The 19,085-nt window shown below is 41.2% G+C and overlaps 2 protein-coding genes across 2 annotated transcripts; both read right to left on the reverse strand.

Moving 5' to 3' along the window:
* Window positions 1–1,297: 1,297 nt before the first annotated feature.
* On the reverse strand, window positions 1,298–6,297 carry LOC142379263 (voltage-dependent T-type calcium channel subunit alpha-1I-like). Its single transcript, XM_075464401.1, has 6 exons — window positions 6,082–6,297; window positions 5,914–5,972; window positions 4,264–4,342; window positions 3,802–3,923; window positions 3,509–3,667; window positions 1,298–1,375 (listed from the first exon to the last, which is right to left on the reverse strand). The coding sequence occupies exons 1-6, from the start codon at window positions 6,227–6,229 to the stop codon at window positions 1,352–1,354; spliced, it is 591 nt and encodes a 196-aa protein (XP_075320516.1). The 5' UTR covers window positions 6,230–6,297; the 3' UTR covers window positions 1,298–1,351.
* Window positions 6,241–16,712, reverse strand: LOC142378128 (voltage-dependent T-type calcium channel subunit alpha-1H-like). The gene is made up of 16 exons (XM_075462357.1): window positions 16,625–16,712; window positions 15,438–15,597; window positions 15,032–15,041; window positions 14,311–14,441; window positions 14,077–14,194; window positions 13,842–13,997; window positions 12,250–12,329; window positions 10,959–11,082; window positions 10,707–10,775; window positions 10,399–10,583; window positions 9,905–10,034; window positions 9,638–9,763; window positions 7,853–7,942; window positions 7,576–7,747; window positions 6,530–6,681; window positions 6,241–6,431 (listed from the first exon to the last, which is right to left on the reverse strand). The coding sequence occupies exons 1-16, from the start codon at window positions 16,710–16,712 to the stop codon at window positions 6,318–6,320; spliced, it is 1,905 nt and encodes a 634-aa protein (XP_075318472.1). The 3' UTR covers window positions 6,241–6,317.
* Between the last annotated feature and the right edge of the window lie 2,373 nt (window positions 16,713–19,085).

The raw sequence follows: 19,085 nt of genomic DNA on the forward strand, positions 1-19,085 counted from the left end.
GCTCGGAGTAGAACCGCTGCTCCTCCGCATCGAGAGGAGTCAGATGAGGTGGCTCGGGCATCTAGTGAGAATGCCTCCTGGACGCCTCCCCGGTGAGGTGTTCCGGGCCCGTCCCACTGGGAGGAGGCCCCGGGGAAGACCCAGGACACGTTGGAGAGACTATGTTTCTCGGCTGGCCTGGGAACGCCTCGGGGTCCCCCCGGAAGAGCTGGAGGAAGTGGCCGGGGACAGGGACGTCTGGGTCTCTTTGCTCAAGCTGCTGCCCCCGCAACCCGATCCCCGGACCAGCGGAAGATGATGGATGGATGGATGGATGGATGGAATTAATAGAATCCTTGGACAACAAGCAACACTTTGCAGCCATTTTTCTAGGTTTACATGAAGCTTGTGACACAGTGAATCCTAAGACCTATTAGTGGAGGACTGTCTGAGGGCTCAATGCTGGGACCACTGCCATTAATCACATATATTCATTATACACTCACCGGCCACTTTATCAGGTACACCTGCATAGGCGGCGGGTGAGCCCGGCATTTGGCAAGGCACCGAAATCAACGTTTTATTTATTTTTTTAACCAAAAATGGCATAAAAACGAGTTATTTAGCATAATTAATAACAACAACACAAGGATTCTGTTTCAAAATCAAAAAGGAGGACATGACGGTGACGGTGTGGAATTAATTTCCAATACTAACAAGTGTCCTGAGTGTTCCTGTTTCTGTAACTTGACTGAAATATTGTTCCCATCTCGTACTCCATTGCTGGTAAAAGCAGGATCCTTATAGCCACTGTTGCACTGAAGTTGTCTGCAGGGGAAACAGGACACAGCGTCTGCTGGAACCAAACTGTTTCCCAAATTTGGTCCCATGGTACCACGTCCACAGGAAGGCGGCCATTTTGGATGGAAAGTGAGTTTTCGTGCCATTTTTGACCGATTCCACGCCTTGCATAAGATCGAACTCGTCCTAAAGATTTAATGCTACAGACTTCAAACTTGGCCAGGTTACTCTTAAGACATGGGGGGGAAAGAATCATGAAGAAACTTTTTTTAAACTTAAAGGGCGTTGGCGTGGCGACGCCTCAAAGTTCGATGACTCGCCATCACTCGCCACAAAAAAATGAAGTCACTTATAACTCCCACATACATTATCCAATCTTTCCCAAACTTCATACGGTGAATGCTGGACCCAGCCTGAACATGCACATATAATCATAGTTTTATTATTAATAACACATTTATTATACAGTTATTACTGACATATATATATATATTGATGTGTTGATTTCACATGTGTTGATGGATCCCCTGGAGTGGCCCCGGTTGGAGTTATTCTAACAGGTCCTCTGCTGCTAACGCAGATTCTCATGGTTGTCCTAAGGCAAGGCAAGGCAATTTTATTTATATAGCACAATTCATACACAATGCAATTCAAAGTGCTTCACAGCTATATAAAATCACAAGAAGGCATTAAAAAGAAATAATAAAATAATAAAAAATAAAAAATAGATAAAATCAGAGAAATAAAAAGCATGATTTAAATTGTAAACAAAAAGAAAGAAATAAGAACAATATAAAATCAGTAGTTAAAATGTGATTAAGTTTTGAGCTTTATTCAAATGCAGCTGAAAATAGGTGTGTCTTCAACCTGGACTTAAATACACTGAGCGTTTCAGCTGATCTGAGTCTTTCTGGGAGTTTGTTCCAGACATGTGGAGCATAGTAGCTGAATGCAGCTTCTCCATGTCTGGTTCTGACTCTGGGAAATGATAAAAGACCGGATCCAGATGACCTGAGGGGTCTGGAAGGTTCATACTGGGTCAGGAGGTCACTGATGTATTTTGGTCCTAGACCATTCAGAGCTTTATAGACCAGCATCAGAACTTTAAAGTCTATCCTCTGATGGACAGGCAGCCAGTGTAAAGACCTCAGAGCTGGACTGATGTGCTCCACTTTTTTGGTCTTAGTGAGGACTCAAGCAGCAGAGTTCTGGATAAGCTGCAGTTGTCTAACGGACTTTTTAGGTAGACCTGTAAAGATGCTGTTACAGTAATCAAGCCGACTAAAGATGAATGCATGGACTAGTTTTTCCAGGTCCTGCTGACACATCAGATCCTTTAACCTTGATATATTCTTAAGGTGATAGTAGGCTGACTTTGTTATTGCCTTAATGTGTTTTTCCAAATTTAGGTCTGAGTCCATCACTACACCCAGATTTCTGGCCTGGTTGGTAGTTTCTAGGTGTATAGATTGAAGTTCTGTGGTGACCTGTAATCGTTTCTCTTTGGCTCCAAAGACAATTACCTCAGTTTTGTTTTTGTTTAGCTGGAGAAAATTGTGGCACATCCAGTCATTAATCTCCTCAATGCATTTACCAGGGCCTCGGTCTCCTGGTGACATTGTAATATATATCTGCGTGTCATCTGCATAGCTATGGTAGTTTATTCTGTTGTTTTTTATAATCTGTGCCAGTGGGAGCATTAAACAGAAGAGGTCCCAGGATGGAACCTTGGGGAACTCCACATGTGACTCTTGTGTGCTCAGATGTAAAGTTACCTATTGACACAAAGTACTTCCTGTTCTCCAAGTATGTTTTTGAACCAGTTTAGTACAGTTCCGGAAAGACCCGTCCAGTTTTCCAGTCGTTTCAGTAGTATATTGTGGTCAACTGTATCAAATGCAGCACTGAGGTCCAGTAAAACTAAGACTGACATTTTTCCACCGTCTGTATTCAGACATATTGGTAATTTAGATGATGGAGCGGGTCAACGCTAGGCTCAGATCTACCCCCCAGCCCAATCGCTTTTTGTCCCCCATAAACCCCCCACCAGAGCGGCCAAAGGTTCGCCACCGAGCCCCTCCCCTAGCAGAGCAGCCGAAGCAACAGCGCCCAACCTTGGTAAGGTTCCAAGGATGAGAATTAAAGCTTTTGTATGTATCTTCAGCATGTTTTGACAATGTGGCTGAGGTTTACAGAGTCGCCTCAATGAATTTCACCACTAAAAATAAACCAAAATCTGTCTCTAGGATCAACAAACTCGTAACATCTTTTCGAACATTTCAGTTTAGATTGTTCAGACTGACAAAGGTTTCTCCTGCCAAGAAGGATCACTATTTGATTTTGACCCTAAGACTGTGTCAGAATAATCCTGATGTGCACTTTAATGTCAGTAAATATTTTCTAACCTTTGCTGTACCTGAGGTTGCGATGAGAGGTGGTGATTTGTTAAATTTGGAACTACTTAAGGAAAAAGTACCAAGAGCTGAGAGACTGATGTGATTGTACTTTCATGATTGTAGTTTGTAAGCATATTTTGATTTTTAGAGTAAATTCTTGACAGAAAATCTCAATTAAAGTCCATCTTTCATGTTCAGTTGGCCTGATCTCTCCAGTCTACCTACCATTATTCTCCGAGAAGACCTCCTAAAAAAACGAAAGTTCCAGGTTTGCTAAAAATAAAATCAGTCGTAAAAGCATCACTGCTGTTTTGCATTCGTTGCAGTTATACCTCTCTGCTCTCCTTGAGCGCTTGCATGATGGAGGCCACCACCAGGTTCCCCAGCACAAACTGGGCCACAATGACAAAGCTGGCAAAGTAAATTGGTGAGACCCAGAAGAGGTAGCTCACACAGCTGATGTCATCAGGGCGACATTCCCTCATTGTGTCCTGCAAGGCACAGAGCCAGATGTTCAGCAATTGGCCAGCAGGTAACTTGGACATGATCAGCTATGATCCAGTGTTTGTTTTCAGTCACGATATATGGCAGGTTGTCAGGGTTTGGAGTGCGTGTGCGCTCATACCTTCAAGATGCCACTCCAGTTGTCTCCGGTGCAGACTCTGTAGAGCGTGAACATAGCCATCGGAAAGTTCCTGAAGTTGCTGTGCCGATGCAACCCCAGGCACGGGTAATCAGGAGTACACACTGATCAACAGGGGCAAACAAAGCAGATGTGCAGATGTTAACGTTTCTGCGCTGTTGACATATTTGAGTAATGCATTTGAGGCAGAGTTTAGATCTTAAAGAACTGTGATCTTCCACGGGAACAGGCCTTTAATTCAACTCCACTGAATGATATGAATGATTTGGCACAACAAAACTGCTTAAAAGAAGATCTAGTTTGACTAAGGTGTTTGGCTACTCTTTAAAGCTCTTCTCCACAATACTGGAGAATATTTGCAATGCAAATACAAAATCATCTATCCGACCATGTTCCTTTGCAGAAGGTTTGTGTTTTTATGCTTGTCATGCTACTGGGACTCACCTAAGTTGCCAAAGAGCTCCACCCCCAGCGTGGAAAAGATGAAAGAGAAGAACATGAAGAGCAGACAGATGTTTCCAACCTGGAAAAAAAAGCTTGCATTAAATCCTCCGTAAATTCTCTGTCACAGCGCTTACATTTTATCATTCTTGGTTGCAAAGAGTTCAGAAGGACAAATGCACTAAATGTACAGCTTTACTATGTACAGAAAAATCTGAACGATGCTGGAAACCGAGTGGAACGGACAACAGTTCTGTCTGAAATCAGATAGAACAGCACGATCTGCATCCTTTTTTTGGAAAAGAGGTCTGGATTCAGTCTGATCATGCGAAGGGGTCAACTAAACTGTGGAAACTGAGCCACGCTAAGGGTGCAGAATTAGGTGCTTAAATGTGCCGCAGATCATACACTGGAAAAAAATCAAAATCTTACCAAGTATATTTGTCTCATTTCTAGTCAGAATATCTCATTACACTTGATATAAGACACAACTGCCTAACAAGTACTATTTCAGCCAGATATAGGGACTTGTTTGAAGACAATACATCTGGAATATTTTGTTAAATGAAAAAGTCTTGAAAACAAATTGTTTTGAGTCGGATTTCATATGAAACAAGCTTTTTTTGACATTTGAAGAGGTTTTTAAGTTAATTTCAAGATCACTTTTATCTCAAAAGTTCCAAATATCACATCTTATTTCAAGAAATCTTGACAAGCCGATTTTCATGAGTTCCATTGGTAGATTTTTTTGCTTATTTCAAGCAAAAACGTCTTGTATTTGTTGTTTTTTTACTTATTTTTGGAGGGGCATTTTTTCCAGTGTAACTGCTGTGACACTTTGATAAGCCATGTGGTTCTGTGACTACTCACCCACTCCTACAGAGTAGGATCTGAAAATGATTACCACTTATTCTGCCTTAAAGTCTGAAAACATGTGAAGGGACTCGATTTTTAACGCTTCTAATCTTGTCCAATCAAAATGAATAAAGCGGACATGGCACGATCATTCCAGATAAGTTCAAAGATATCGTGCAGATTTCATGCATAGACACATGAGAACAGAAATGTTTTTAACCTGGATTTAAAAATGTCTCCATTTGTTGAAAGTTTAATCCCCACTGGCAGTTTAGTTTTTAGTGACGGAACAGCCTTCAGTCTCCCCACAACGCCACCGCTGTGCTGGGCCTTTTTCATAAAACTGTCTTTTTCTTGACCATGTTGCAGGCCAGAAAGACCAAACCAAGCACATCCACTAATTCAAGATTACTGGGTCATTACTGTGGCTTTCTTCACACTTTCTCCTGCCAACATCTGGTACTGCACTTGTCTGCAGTGCACACTCATGTTCACTCTAACATGTGCTGTTAGAGGTTACTGTGCTGGATAAATGTGTCCACAGCTGGAAAATGGCCCAAACAAACAGCAGAGAACCCAACTCATTCTCTCAGGTTTTAACACTTAATTTGATACCAAGCAATCCTTTTTATAGTTCCGTTTAACCGAATGGTTGCTAACTTATATTATGAGTTGTGGCACACTTAAAACACAGTTCTTTTATGGCTTTACTCGAGCTTTGAATAGGATAAATGCTATGCGATTAATTCATGTCCACTTTACTGCCGGAACCTTAACAAACAGTGTGTGTGTGTTTACCCGAGACAGTGTCTTGATGACGGTTTTTATCAGAACTCTTAACCTCTTGGTCCTCAGCACTGATGAGAGACAGGGATTGTTGAGGAAAATTCTCTCATTTGTGTGCGTACACACCTTTATCATGAAAGATTTCAAAATGTTTGTTTTTGTGTGTGTTTGTTTGTCTACCTTGTGCAACTTTGGAGATTCTGAAGACTCTCAGGGTGCTGGGAGTGAAGGGAATCATACGTCTCATCCCCATAATGCCGAGAAGGATGCTGACAACGGAAACTATCACGATAGCGATGTCCAGCAAGTTACAGCTAAACACAGGCATGCATAAGGGCACACACACATGATGTCGGGGTCTTAAAATGCAACAAAAAAGACGCAGAGGAACAACAATTCTCCCTCATTCCAATGTGTTACCTGTTCTTTAGAAATGTAACGGGGCCAAAAGCTATCAGCTTCAGCACCATTTCACCAATCAGGAGGAGGGTGAAAACGTAGAAGCTATAATCTGAAATTTGTGTCAAATACTAAAGAACACACACGTGTACAAACAGGGTTATAACCTTCACCTGAAAAGGCTGGAGCTTTCATCACCATCAGCGGTGTGTGTGTGAGCACGCGTTACCTGTGGCTGACCATAGTGCTCAAAAGACATTATCCCGACATTGATGATTATCAATGCAGGAACGAACAGGTCAAAGGCTCTAGTGGAACACACTTTGTATATAAAGCGCCGTACGGTGGAATAGTTCACATAGAACGGCTCCAGCTCCTGTTCTAAAACACAAAAGACACACAGGCACAACTATATTTCCATATACACAAACAGAATCAATGTAACTTTCAGAGGTGCTATAATCAATAGAAAACATCATAAAATCAGCTGTTTGCGTGCCCTAACCCAGTGGTTTTCAAACTTTTCCATGCCAACGCCCCCCAAACAGTATTAGCTTCTGGCCAGGGACCCCCTTTGCAAACCACAGACAATGCTACAAAATATGTAAAGAAACATCAACTTTTAGAACGTATTTTCTTTCTTTTCTTCACGGACAGTAGCTCGCTGTGTGAATGCAGCCTGACTAAATGCTCTTCTTTACGTCTGAAGAAGTCAACCGTTTTTTCGGACGGATGTTTTTGTATCAAGTGACGCTGAAGTTTCGAAGGTTTTGAACACTCATTTGAGAGGGTCTCCAGACAGAGGACGCATTTCGGGCAATCGTGGCCATTTTTCTGTAGGGCTGTAAAGCCAAACTTAATGTATGCTGCCTCATACTTTCTGATTTTAGTCGGCCAGTTCTTTCAGTCTCTTCCAAGTCAAAAATCTGTCCATTTTGGCTAAGCTAGCTACACGCTAGCTTGAGGAGCAGAGCAGCTTGAGAACAGGCGCAAACCGCCAGGTCTACGATGTTTTGACTGGCAGCCAATCAGAAAGACAAGCATGGCAAATAACATTTCGATATGATATATTATTATAAATTGTATTTTACAATACTGATTAAAAAAATGTGACAATTTTTTATAATGATGTTTAAAAAAAATTGAATTCTATTTTTGCATTTTTTTCTTATCTTCACTCCAATTTTCTGAGGCCCCCCTAGCGCCCCCTGGCGGCCCCCACTTTGAAACCCCCCCCCCCCCCACACACACACACACCCCCTTCATTCCCCTTACGATTGCTCGGAAGTGAGTGCACTTGTCGCCCGCTTTCTTCAACTTCAAGTTGCTGCATCTGCTGACACTGGCAGAAGGTCTCCGCAATGATACTGATGAACATGTCGAGGAGAAAGAAGCTCACGAAGACGACGAAATAAGCCAGGGCCAACTCGTTGTAGTTCCTTACAGGCTGAAAAGGGAGCAAAACTCAAATCTGATGTGTCCGTTTATCTCAAACTGCACATAACAGTGTCCAAACATAACATGTCGCTTGAAAGAAAAAAAAACACCGAACCTGTATGTCGACTGCGACAGCATCCAGCCCATCGTACATGAGATTCACCCAGCCATTCTTGGAGTACATCACAAACAGGGACATCAGAGCCTGAACAGAGAGATCAAGCAGCACACCCTGAGTTTACAGGAGCTGGTATTCAGAAAAGGAAAGCAGTTTTTTCAGCTTGTCTGAAACCTTCAGGACTGGAAAAAATCTAAATCTTACTAAGTATATTTGTCTCATTGGGTATCTTATTACACTTAATATAAGACACAACTGCCGAACAAGTACCATTTCAGCCAGATGTAGGGACTTGTTTTAATACAATACATCTTGAATATCTTGTTAAATGAAAAAGTCTTGAAAACATCTTGTTTTGAGTCACATTTCACATGAAACAAGCTTTTTTTTTCCCTTTTCAAGCCGATTTTCACTAGTTCAAGCAATAAAATACAACAAAATCAAATAAGATAACATAAGATAAAAGTGTCATCATACTACTGGGTATTAAAAGCAATCCTAAATAAGTAGGTTTTTAGCCCAGATGTGAAGAGGCCCAGGTCAGAAATAAGACGCAGCTGGACGGGGGGCTTATTCCAGAGCCTGGGGGCAGCTTTGGGAAAAGGCTCGGTCACCCCAGGGTTTGTGTTCTGACCTGGGCACTTCCAGCAGAAACTGATCTGTTGACCTCAGAGCTCTACCAGGACTGTTAAAAGCTCAGATAAATACGATGGGGCGAGGGCGCTAAGAGCTTTAAAAACAAACATTAAAAGTTTAAGGCCCCATCCACACGTAGCCGGGTATCTGCTAAAACGAATATATTTTTCTACGTTTGGACCTGTCATCCACATGAAAACGCATGAAAACGCATCGTAAATGAATGTTTTTAAAAACTCCGGGCAAAGTGAAGATTTTTGAAAACTCCGTTTATGCAGCTGCGTGTAGACAGAGATAACCGGAGTTTTGCGTTTTCGAACGTCACAATATGCGCCAAAACAACAACAAATCTGCTTTAAAGTCTAAAGTGCGACCTTTGTTTACTGAAGAAGCATGGATGCCTTGAGAACTGTGGTGGTTATTATTGTGCAGGCGCTGTTTACTGCCTTGATTTTACACGCCCAAGTCGTACTCCCAGAGGAATGGCGTGGCAATTTCGCATGTCCCTGTCCTCACTCCTGTCGCTGTCGGAATTATTCCGTCCTCATATCGAGGGGCAGTCCACTGTCATGCGATCACCTGTCAGTGTGCTCAAAAAAGTTGCGTGCACACTTTATTATTTAGCTGACGAGGGCAGATTGCGCAAAACAGCAAATGCATTTGGGTTGTCAAGACAGGTGAAAACGCAGATGTTCGGTTATGTGTGGAAGGTGTTTTTTTCGAAAACGAGGTAATGTGGATACAAATTATTTTATAAACGGAGGGGGAGAAATATTCGGTTTTAAAAATACCCGGCTACGTGTGTACATAGCCTAAAATCAGTTCTATAAAGGACAGGAAGCCAATGGAGGGAGTTAAGAACAGGAGTGATGTGCACACGTCTGTTGGTGTTGGTTAAAAAGACGGGCAGCAGCGTTCTGCACCAGCTGAAGGCCACTGAGAGAAGACTGGGAGACGCCCACATAAAGAGCATTGCAATAGTCTAACCTTGTCTAACAAGTCTAACAGGCTAAGTGTAGCCTGTGTGGCATGTGCCAACTTACTTACCCTCCTACACATCACGCAGTTACAATCCGGCTTTACTGTATCAAGGAATGACATGAATGCTAACCTGCGTCCTCTTTCTTTGAGGGTGTAAGTTCCTACCTGTAGGATGTTGTCAAAATTGTAGTTCTTTTGCACCCAGTGATAGTCGGCCGCCAGGCACTCAGACTTGCTCACGATGTCGGTGACGTCCTCACCCACGCAGTGAAAGAACTTCCCCTTGAACAACTGAGGTTTGGGTGAAAGACAAGAGACAGTGAGTGCCCTCATCTCCTCTCTTCTACTTCAAAGCTGGTTGGCTGTTACACTGTCAATGCCCAGGAGTGGTACAGTCCTGAAGGGCAGAAAGAAGCTGTGCGTGCTCCTCACCTGAACTCCAAGTGTGCCGTAGAAGAAGAAGAAGAAGACGCCGCAAATGAGAAGGATGTTGGCCACGGGTTTCACAGAGGCCATCAGAGCCTCCACAGCCAGCTTCAGTCTCGAAGTCTTCTTGATCATCCTGGAGCACACAAAATGAAGCAAAGATGTTTGTTGGAGTCAGTGCACTGCAAAAAATGCCCCTCCAAAAATAAGTAAAAAAAAAACAAAAAAAGCTTGTTTCATGTGAAATATGACTCAAAACAATTTGTTTTCAAGACTTTTTCACTTAACAAGATATTCAAGATGTATTGTCTTCAAACAAGTCCCTATATCTGGCTGAAATAGTACTTGTTAGGCAGTTGTGTCTCATTAAGTGTAATGAGATACCCAATGAGACAAATATACTTGGTAAGATTTAGATTTTTTCCAGTGTAGCAGAAATATGTCGGCAGATTGGTGACATGATGCCACACAAATAGAAAGCAAACAGATTTATAACGTACCTGAGTGGGCGGAGAGCGCGTAGCAGGCGTATAACCTTGAGGGTGCTCAGCCTCTTAGCCTTTCCAGATGTGACAACAGTGATACATATGTTGACCAAAGACGTGATCACCAGACTGCCATCCAGGATATTCCAGGAACACTTGATGTAGCTTCCCTCTCCAAATATCAAGCCATTGGCCATTACCTGGTGTTAGAGAAAGGACCCATCCAGTCATGTTTAAGACACGTAAAGTCCCAACAGCATTCCTCAAGTCAAATGAAAGCTTTGATTTCAAAGCAGAACTCAGATGACACAAAGTAATTTTACCTTCAAAAACATCTCCACAGTGAACACAAAGGTCCCGGAATGACACACTGAGTCCAGTATCCATCGCTCCTAAGGGTCAAACAAGAGGTTCATTTTCAACCTTTTTGTCTTACAAATAACAACATTCATTTTTCACAACTCATTTGTCCCATTAAATTCCTAACAGATCGGTCTATTTCACGTCATGTTTGTGTGTGTCAGACTGGAAGCGTGTGTGCTCTTTGCAGCTTTCGAGAATTCCCTTCATCTCACCGTGCTGTTGGGGGAAATGCCGGGTCTCTCAAAGGCGATAGTGAAGCAACACAGCAGGATGACCAACAGGATCCCAATGTCAAACCTTGTGTCATCGGTCAACTTCTTGCAAAATGTGCGGAATCTGAACTCACACACACGCACACACACACTAGAGTCAAACCAGCTGTAATCGGTTAAAGATACAAAGAAAAAAGAAGGGCATTAAAGTGAAATATGTGTCCCCGCAAAATTGATTAAATGCTTTGGATGACCCATTTTGATTTTAGCTGTGTGGGAACACTGGAAAAAAACGCTCCTCCAAAATAAGTAAAAAAACAACAAATAAAAGACGTTTTTGCTTGAAATAAGCAAAAAAATCTGCCAATGAAACTAGTGAAAATCGGCTTGTCAAGATTTCTTGAAATAAGATGTGATATTTAGGACTTTTGTACGGTGGCCGACACGTGCAAACGCGCTGCAAACGCGCTGCAAAGTATATGCTGTATTCTAGATGAATTTTTATGTTGTAGAGTTGTGAATTTATTTTATCAATGGAGAAATTGAGCAGCCTTGCTTTGCTGTCTATAGTAGTAGATCAACCCTCATCTTACTTTGAAGCTCCCAGATCAAGGAAGTGACGTCGACGCAGCTTTAGCAGCAGAGAAGCTATTAGGCTTGTGTTGATAATAATAAACTCCTGGACTATGTACAAACTTCCAAATGCATCGTTCTGTGAGTACAGACCATATTTGTACTACTGTAGAAGTTTGGTGTCATGGCATGTGATTTTAGTGTGGTAATTTTGGAGATACTGCCAGGGTCCGTTAGCGCTTGTACTAAGCTATTCGGGATAACTCAGTAACTCAGCTGATGGTCAGCCAAGATCGAAAAAACTTTGGGTGGGCTACTTGGCTGGATGACACGGTGCAAATGACCCTAGGGTGAATCTACTCCGAACCATCACTTTAAGTGTAATGAGATATTTTGACTAGAAATGAGACAAATATACTTGGTAAGATTTAGATTGTCTCCAGTGAATGGTAAAAAATACACCAAATCAGATGCGCAAAATAAACGGTAATACAAGAAACCTGAGCAGACAGTGCCCGAAGACAAAAGTGACAACAGCTAACACAGCGGCCTGAAAGAACAAAACACAGCAGGCCAAAACAAGACGAAAAACATCTCACAATTTCAGGTGAGCGAGATTTCTGAAAACACAACAATTAAAAAAAAGTGCAGAGTTCACATTAAACTGCAAATAACAGCTCGAGTTGTAAAATCCTGCGTGTTAGTGTGGGACACTTGCTTGTTTTCTGGAGGAACCAGGTAGAACGTCCAGTCTTCGCGCTCTTTGCACCAGGGCAGCACTCTTCGGATCAAACGTGCCTGTGGGTGTTCAGCAGTTACACATGATGAAAAAGCCAAAAAAAAAAACTACAAAAAGTACAAGCAACTACATTTCTGCTTCTCCTAAAGGCACTTGTATTAAAGGCGGTAAATGACCACCACACTGGAAAAAATGCCCCTCCAAATATAAGTAAAAAAACAACAAATACAACACGTTTTTGCTTGAAATAAGCAAAAAAATCTACCAATGGAACTATTGAAAATCGGCTTGTCAAGATTTCTTGAAATAAGATGTGATATTTAGGACTTTTGAGATAAAAGTGATCTTGAAATTAGCTTAAAAACCTCTTCAAATGTCAAAAAAAGCTTGTTTCATATCATATGTGACTCAAAACAATTTGTTTTCAAGACTTTTTCATTTAACAAAATATTCCAGATGTATTGTCTTCGAACAAGTCCCTATATCTGGCTGAAATAGTACTTGTTAGGCAGTTGTGTCTTATATCAAGTGTAATGAGATATTTGGACTAGAAATGAGACAAATATACTTGGTAAGACTTTGATTTTTTCCAGTGCAGCAAAATGTTGCACTACTTCTTTAAACCCCGGAGCGGCTTCCATCATGTCGCTTTATCATTTGTGAAATCTTGGAAAATCTTCCCTTGAGCTTAAAGACTTTAACTCTTTACTCTCACAAACTCACGTCGCTCCAGTTCGAACGGGTCGGCGCAGAGGCTTCCCCAGCAATGTTGGTAGGGTCGCTTTGAGTGGAAGTTGTTGGGCCCTGGAACAACATGAACAAAGGTGTATGTGTGGGAAAATACAGCGTTCCAGCCACCTCACCTTTTAGGAGCACAGTAAAAAGTTCCAGTTTGGTTTCGCTGCCTCACAGAACATGATCCCAAGGCTTCTGGAGCCTTTCCAGATGTGCTCTGCACATTGGAGACCATTTTAGTTGTGCTTGTGGCCTGTACAGCGCCTGTTGCCACGAGGTCTTCATGGAAGTCTCTGGTGTCACCTGAGGGTTTTTATCCGCTTGTTTTCTTAGACATCTTTGTTCATAACTTTCTCTTTCCGCCACACCCTTTGTCCTGTGCAGCATCTGTATCTTCAACCTCAGACTTTCAAACTATAAACTCTACAGTATCTGAACAAGGATTAAGTGCATCTACTTCCTGTTTTGCAGCCTCTTCTCTTCACATTCGGTGCACCGTGCAAAAATAAACCTCATCAGAAAAACCAAAGTAAGCTTACATGACATGACATGACATGCATATTTACTTTTACACCTTGAAGTCTCCGATCTGCATCTAGATGCAATACATTCAAGTGGGAAATGAAAGAGACATTAAAAATCCTCTGTGAGGAGTTTGGACACTTACATCTTCAGGATTCAGCGTAGTTGAAGGGGGGGGTGGTGTTGTCAGTGGGTATCACAGTGGGCTTTAAGACAAAGAACATAAAAAAAATAGTTTTTCATAGGTCTATGCAGGTGTTTCTGTCATTTATACTTAAAAGCCATGCTGGATGAGCGTTTCAACATGACCCTACCAGAGACTGGAAATTCCTAACCACAATGCCCACGATAACATTGAGAAGAACGTTTTTCCCAATCACGATGAGGGCAATGAAGCAGAGAGCCGCCCATGCGGAGGTGGAAGCCATGGCGTTGAACAGCACCAAATTCCAGTCTTCCAGGGTCAGAATCTGGATCGATACGTTGATAAAAATGCAAAGATTGATACAGAAAATATGACAAAGAATGATCAGAGGGTCAAAAACCAACCTGGAACACTGTCACCATGGACCAGAGCAGCGAATCAAAGTTTTTTCTGTCATCAGCGGGATCTCCATCTGGGGAAATGTACACAAACTTGCAGCCAAACAGGTACATACCCACGACACTGCAAAAAGACAACAGATCCAAGTGAGAGTCAGTCAAGTCGCATCTGGGAGCCTGTGTAATGTTATAAGCGGGCGCTCGTCAAGGAACCCTTTGTGCTTAACGTGTGTTACTTGCCCGAAGATGAAGATATAAAACAGCATCAGCCAGCAGAGTGTGGACGCCTCCTCTATGGACCTGTACAGCACCATCAGCTGCCTCTTCAGGTAGGGGAAGTGGTGAACCAGCCTCCCGGAGCCCAGCACGTCCTAAATATCACATCTTATTTCAAGAAATCTTGACAAGCCGATTTTCAATAGTTCCATTGGCAGATTATTTTTGCTTATTTCATGCAAAAACGTCTCGTATTTGTTTTTGTTTTATCTCCTCTTTTATGCCAAGAACCTAAACTGAGATTTGAAAATTAGGGAGCCTGAGACCTCCATCCTCATATTGCAGTGATAATTTATCCATGCTAAGTCTTGGTGGCTTACCGTGCCAGATAAACTTCCTAATTGTTTTTTTAAGAGATATAAAGAATGCGTTTGGTATTTGAATTGGGAGTGATTGAAACACATATAGAAACCTAGGAAGGATATTCATCTTCTACCAAATAATTTGAGTGGTAAGTCCATCCATTTTCCTAAATCCTCAGTCACCTTCCGAAGAAGGCTAGGTAAATTTAGTTTAAAGAGGTTTTTGAGGTTACCATCCACATATATTCCTAAATATTTGAAGCCCTCAGGAGACCACTTGAAATTAGACACATTTTTAACTTTATTGTGGTCAAATACAGAAATCGGTAAAACCTCACTTTTTTCCAAATTAACTTTGTACCCAGATATTGAACTGTATCTACCCAATAAGTCCTGAAGGCGACAAAGAGAATATTCCGCATTGGTTAAAAATAAAATGATATCGTCAGCAAAAAGCGGAATCTTATGTATGTCCGTACCTATCTCAAACCCGCTAATATTAGAATTTTTCCTAATGGCCTCAGCCAAGGGCTCAATAGCAAGCACAAATAGGGCGGGACCAACTGGATCTCCCTGTCTGTTGCCCCTATAAAGCCATCAAATCCAAGATAAGCGAATGTTGTTCATGTGTTCATTCACAACGGTTTCTGAGATGTTTTTCATCGCGTTCGGTTTCCATTTCACACAGCGTCCCAACTTTTTCGGGTCTCGCAGTTTCATCACGTCTCATTTTTTAAAGTTAACTGTCAACGCAGCCCAGTGAGAGAAGGAACAAATAAACGTTCTTACGTGAGGATGTCCTCTCCCAGAAAGCAGCGGTTGCGCAGCTCCCCGCCCCACAGCTGAACTCCAATTACAGCGAAGATGTGAATCACAAACAGGTACACGATGAGGACATTTCCAAGCATGGGCACAGAGTCCAGGAGTATGGACACCAGATCTCGAAAACCTACACAGGTGAACACAAGAGGATAAATCAGGTTTTCACACATTGTGGCCACACCTTCTTTTAAACTTTGATCTTCACGACTGAAACACATCACCAGATATTACTTTTAGTGACAGACTGGCATCATCTCAGTCGTTGTTTGACCTGCCACGACCTGTATTGAAAATACTGGCACCTAAAGGCTTAAAATTTGGGCTAAAAAGTTCAAATTGGCATCTAAAGGGTAAATTTTTTTAATATAATTGAAAACTTGGTGGTTATGATCAGAACTGAAGTGGAATAAAAGATTTATGAAAAAAAAAATATATGATGTTTTTAGGTCGTTTTAAAAGGGAACTAAAATGTTCCTTTTCAGAAATGAAGGAGTTTTTTTTTTTTTAAATTAGACAGCAAAAAAATTTAAAATCCCTAAAAATTTATGTTGTTGCTGATCATTGACATATCCCAGACCATAATTATCCCTACTCAATAATTCCACTTTGCATTCTATATATTGAAAATATAGCAGTTTTTTTTGGGTTTTTTTTACAGAAATTGGCGTTTACACCATATAAACCAGTATTTAAAGGGTTAAATTTTTGAAAATAATTAAAAACTTGGTAGTTATGATCAGAACTGAAGTGGAATAAAATATCTACGGAAAAAAAGCGCAAAAAAATATTAACATGTGATGTTTTTAGGTAATTTTAAAAGGGGACAAAAATGTCCCTTTTCAGAAATTAAGTTGTGTTTTAAATCAGGTATGAGGGTTAAGTGAGTTCAAATGAATGAGATCAAAGAGTTTTCACTTTCAGGAAACAGACCATCATCATTTGATCTAAATTAGAGATAAAAACAACCATTCATCCATCAGGAAAACTTTGAAAGCAATCAACGAAACCCTGGTCTAAAACGGTTTCATTCACATTCAGATAGAAAAAGCTACATTTTCAAATGTTTTTGTTGAAGATAAACTCAGAAGAAGCCCTGACAGCAGGGTGACATTCATCCTCTCACCACACCCCTTAATGTTCAAACATCAGCTTACTCTGTATCCTGCTGATCAGCCGTATCGGCCTGAGCGCGTGACCGACTCCAAAGTTGACTCCGAACGCGGAAACGATGTAGTCCAACATCCTGAGAAGACAGTTGCAGACAGAAACAAGAGGACACGTTTCATTTCATTTCATCAGTGATGAAAAGAATACGGAGCTGACGTGAGAAATAGTGGGATACTGACTGTCCACAGGCGATAATCGCGTCAATTTTGTTCCATTTGTCTGCGAGGTAGCTTCCTCGGTGGCCGTAGGCGCCTTGGGCGACCATCTTGACCATCATCTCGCAGAGAAAGTACGCAAAGTCAAGGCCTTTCAATACCTGGTTGGATACAATAAAAAAGAAATACACAAGATCAATGGGTGAATATATCATCACTGAAAAACAGAACACTGAAATCTCTGTTGTACCCGCACACAGAACTAAGTTCTGAACTGGAAAAAATGCCCCTCCAAAAATAAGTAAGAAAAACAACATTTTTGCTTGAAATAAGCAAAAAAATCTGCCAATGGGACTAGTGAAAATCGGCTTGTCAAGATTTCTTTAAATATAATGTGATTTTTAGGACTTTTGAGTTAAAAGTAATCTTGAAATTAGCTTAAAAACCTCTTCAAATGAAAAAAAAAAAGCTTGTTTCATGTGAAATATGACTCAAAACAAGATGTTTTCAAGACTTTTTCACTTAACAAGATATTCAAGATGTATTGTATTAAAACAAGTCCCTATATCTGGCTGAAATAGTACTTGTTAGGCAGTTGTGTCTTATGAGACAAATATAGTTGGTAAGATTTAGATTTTTTCCAGTGTGGGTTTCAGTCTTTGAGTTCCCGCCTCTGCAATGCATGGCTCTCACTAACCTTTTGGTAAGTTTGCTCCCCTTCACCAGGACTGTACATGCCCAAAGACACGGAGCTCACCAGGATGACAATTACTGAGAGATAGCGCAACCACGTGGAATATGTTAAGGTCAGAACCCATTCTGTGATTTGACTGCAACACAGGTCTGATGTTTACAGAATGGAGGCACTTAATCGGGCCGCTCGCTGTCCTTTTGGAAATGACAACTACATTATTGGCACTCAAAAATGGAAAGAAATGGAAGCAGGAAAGCTGTGTTATAATGAATAACTGGTCTTATCAGGTGTCTGCCTAAGTATTTTTCAAACAATATGAAAGGATATGAGCTGCGCGCTATATTTATGCACCATGCACGAAATTTGGTGGTCTGGTGTAAACGCCAGAAAGCCACCGGGGGCAGGTCGGGGAACGGTAACTCCTGCTCCTCCGGCCTCCCAGAGGTGCTCGCCTGTTCCTGCACAGGGAGCATGATGCTGAGCTGCTGCCGCCTCGGTCCCTCAGCGACAGTTAAGACTCTGGATCACAAATACTCTGTAAGAAAGTCAGAAATATGCAGGAGGAGAAGGGGTCAGGATAGATTAATTACATGGACATAAAGACAAAGACTACGTGTGTTCAGGGGAAGAAAAATAATTTGATCTATTTATTGTCACAGATCAAAGTCTTACCAAGTATATTTGTCTCATTTCTAGTCAAAATATCTCATTGCACTTAATATAAGACACAACTGCCTAACAAGTACTATTTCAGCCAGATATGGGGACTTGTTTGAAGACAATACATCTGGAATATCTTGTTAAATGAAAAAGTCTTGAAAACAAATTATTTTGAGTCACATATCATATGAAACAAGCTTTTTTTTTGACATTTGAAGAGGTTTTTAAGCTAATTTCAAGATCACTTTTATCTCAAAAGTCCCAAATATCACATCTTATTTCTTGAAATCTTGACAAGCCGATTTTCACTAGTTCCATTGGCAGATTTTTTTGCTTATTTCAAGCAAAAAGTCTTGTTTTTGTTGTTTTTCTTACTTATTTTTGGAGGGGCATTTTTTTCCAGTGCAGTATTTCATCGTTATTTTTATCGTTTTTTTTATTAGCAATATAAATTATGTCAAGCAATCGTCTCAAATTATCAGTGGAGAATCTATTTAGAATAAACCCTGTTTGATCGGGGTTGATCAGTAAGGGTAAAGGGTTAATTATATTATTTGTACATTGCGTTTTTACTCGTGCAGTGGTGTGATAGACTCTGCTGTAGGCTACATGCCACTGCCAGCAACCATTAAATGCTTTCGACTTTAATCTAGGCTTGCTATTTGCTATTTGATATAAAGCCCTCCTCCAGGTGGTCGCCGGTAACACTGGAGTCTATGAGAGCTAGCAAACTTTTTTACCGCGAACAAGCAGAGGCAGCTTTTCATTGGCGCATGAAAAATTGATTCTAGATATACTGTCGGTCTCTCCCGCACCTGCCATTTTCTTCTCCTGTTGTTTGGTCTTCTTTTTTTGCTTTTTCGGTTTCACAGTAATCTTCTCCTCTGTCGTCTCTCCCGATTGTAAATTCATCCCAAAATTTTCGAGAGGCGTCTGGCT

The sequence above is a fragment of the Odontesthes bonariensis genome, chromosome 4, assembly GCF_027942865.1.
Source record: "Odontesthes bonariensis isolate fOdoBon6 chromosome 4, fOdoBon6.hap1, whole genome shotgun sequence".
NCBI classification, from domain to species: domain Eukaryota; kingdom Metazoa; phylum Chordata; class Actinopteri; order Atheriniformes; family Atherinopsidae; genus Odontesthes; species Odontesthes bonariensis.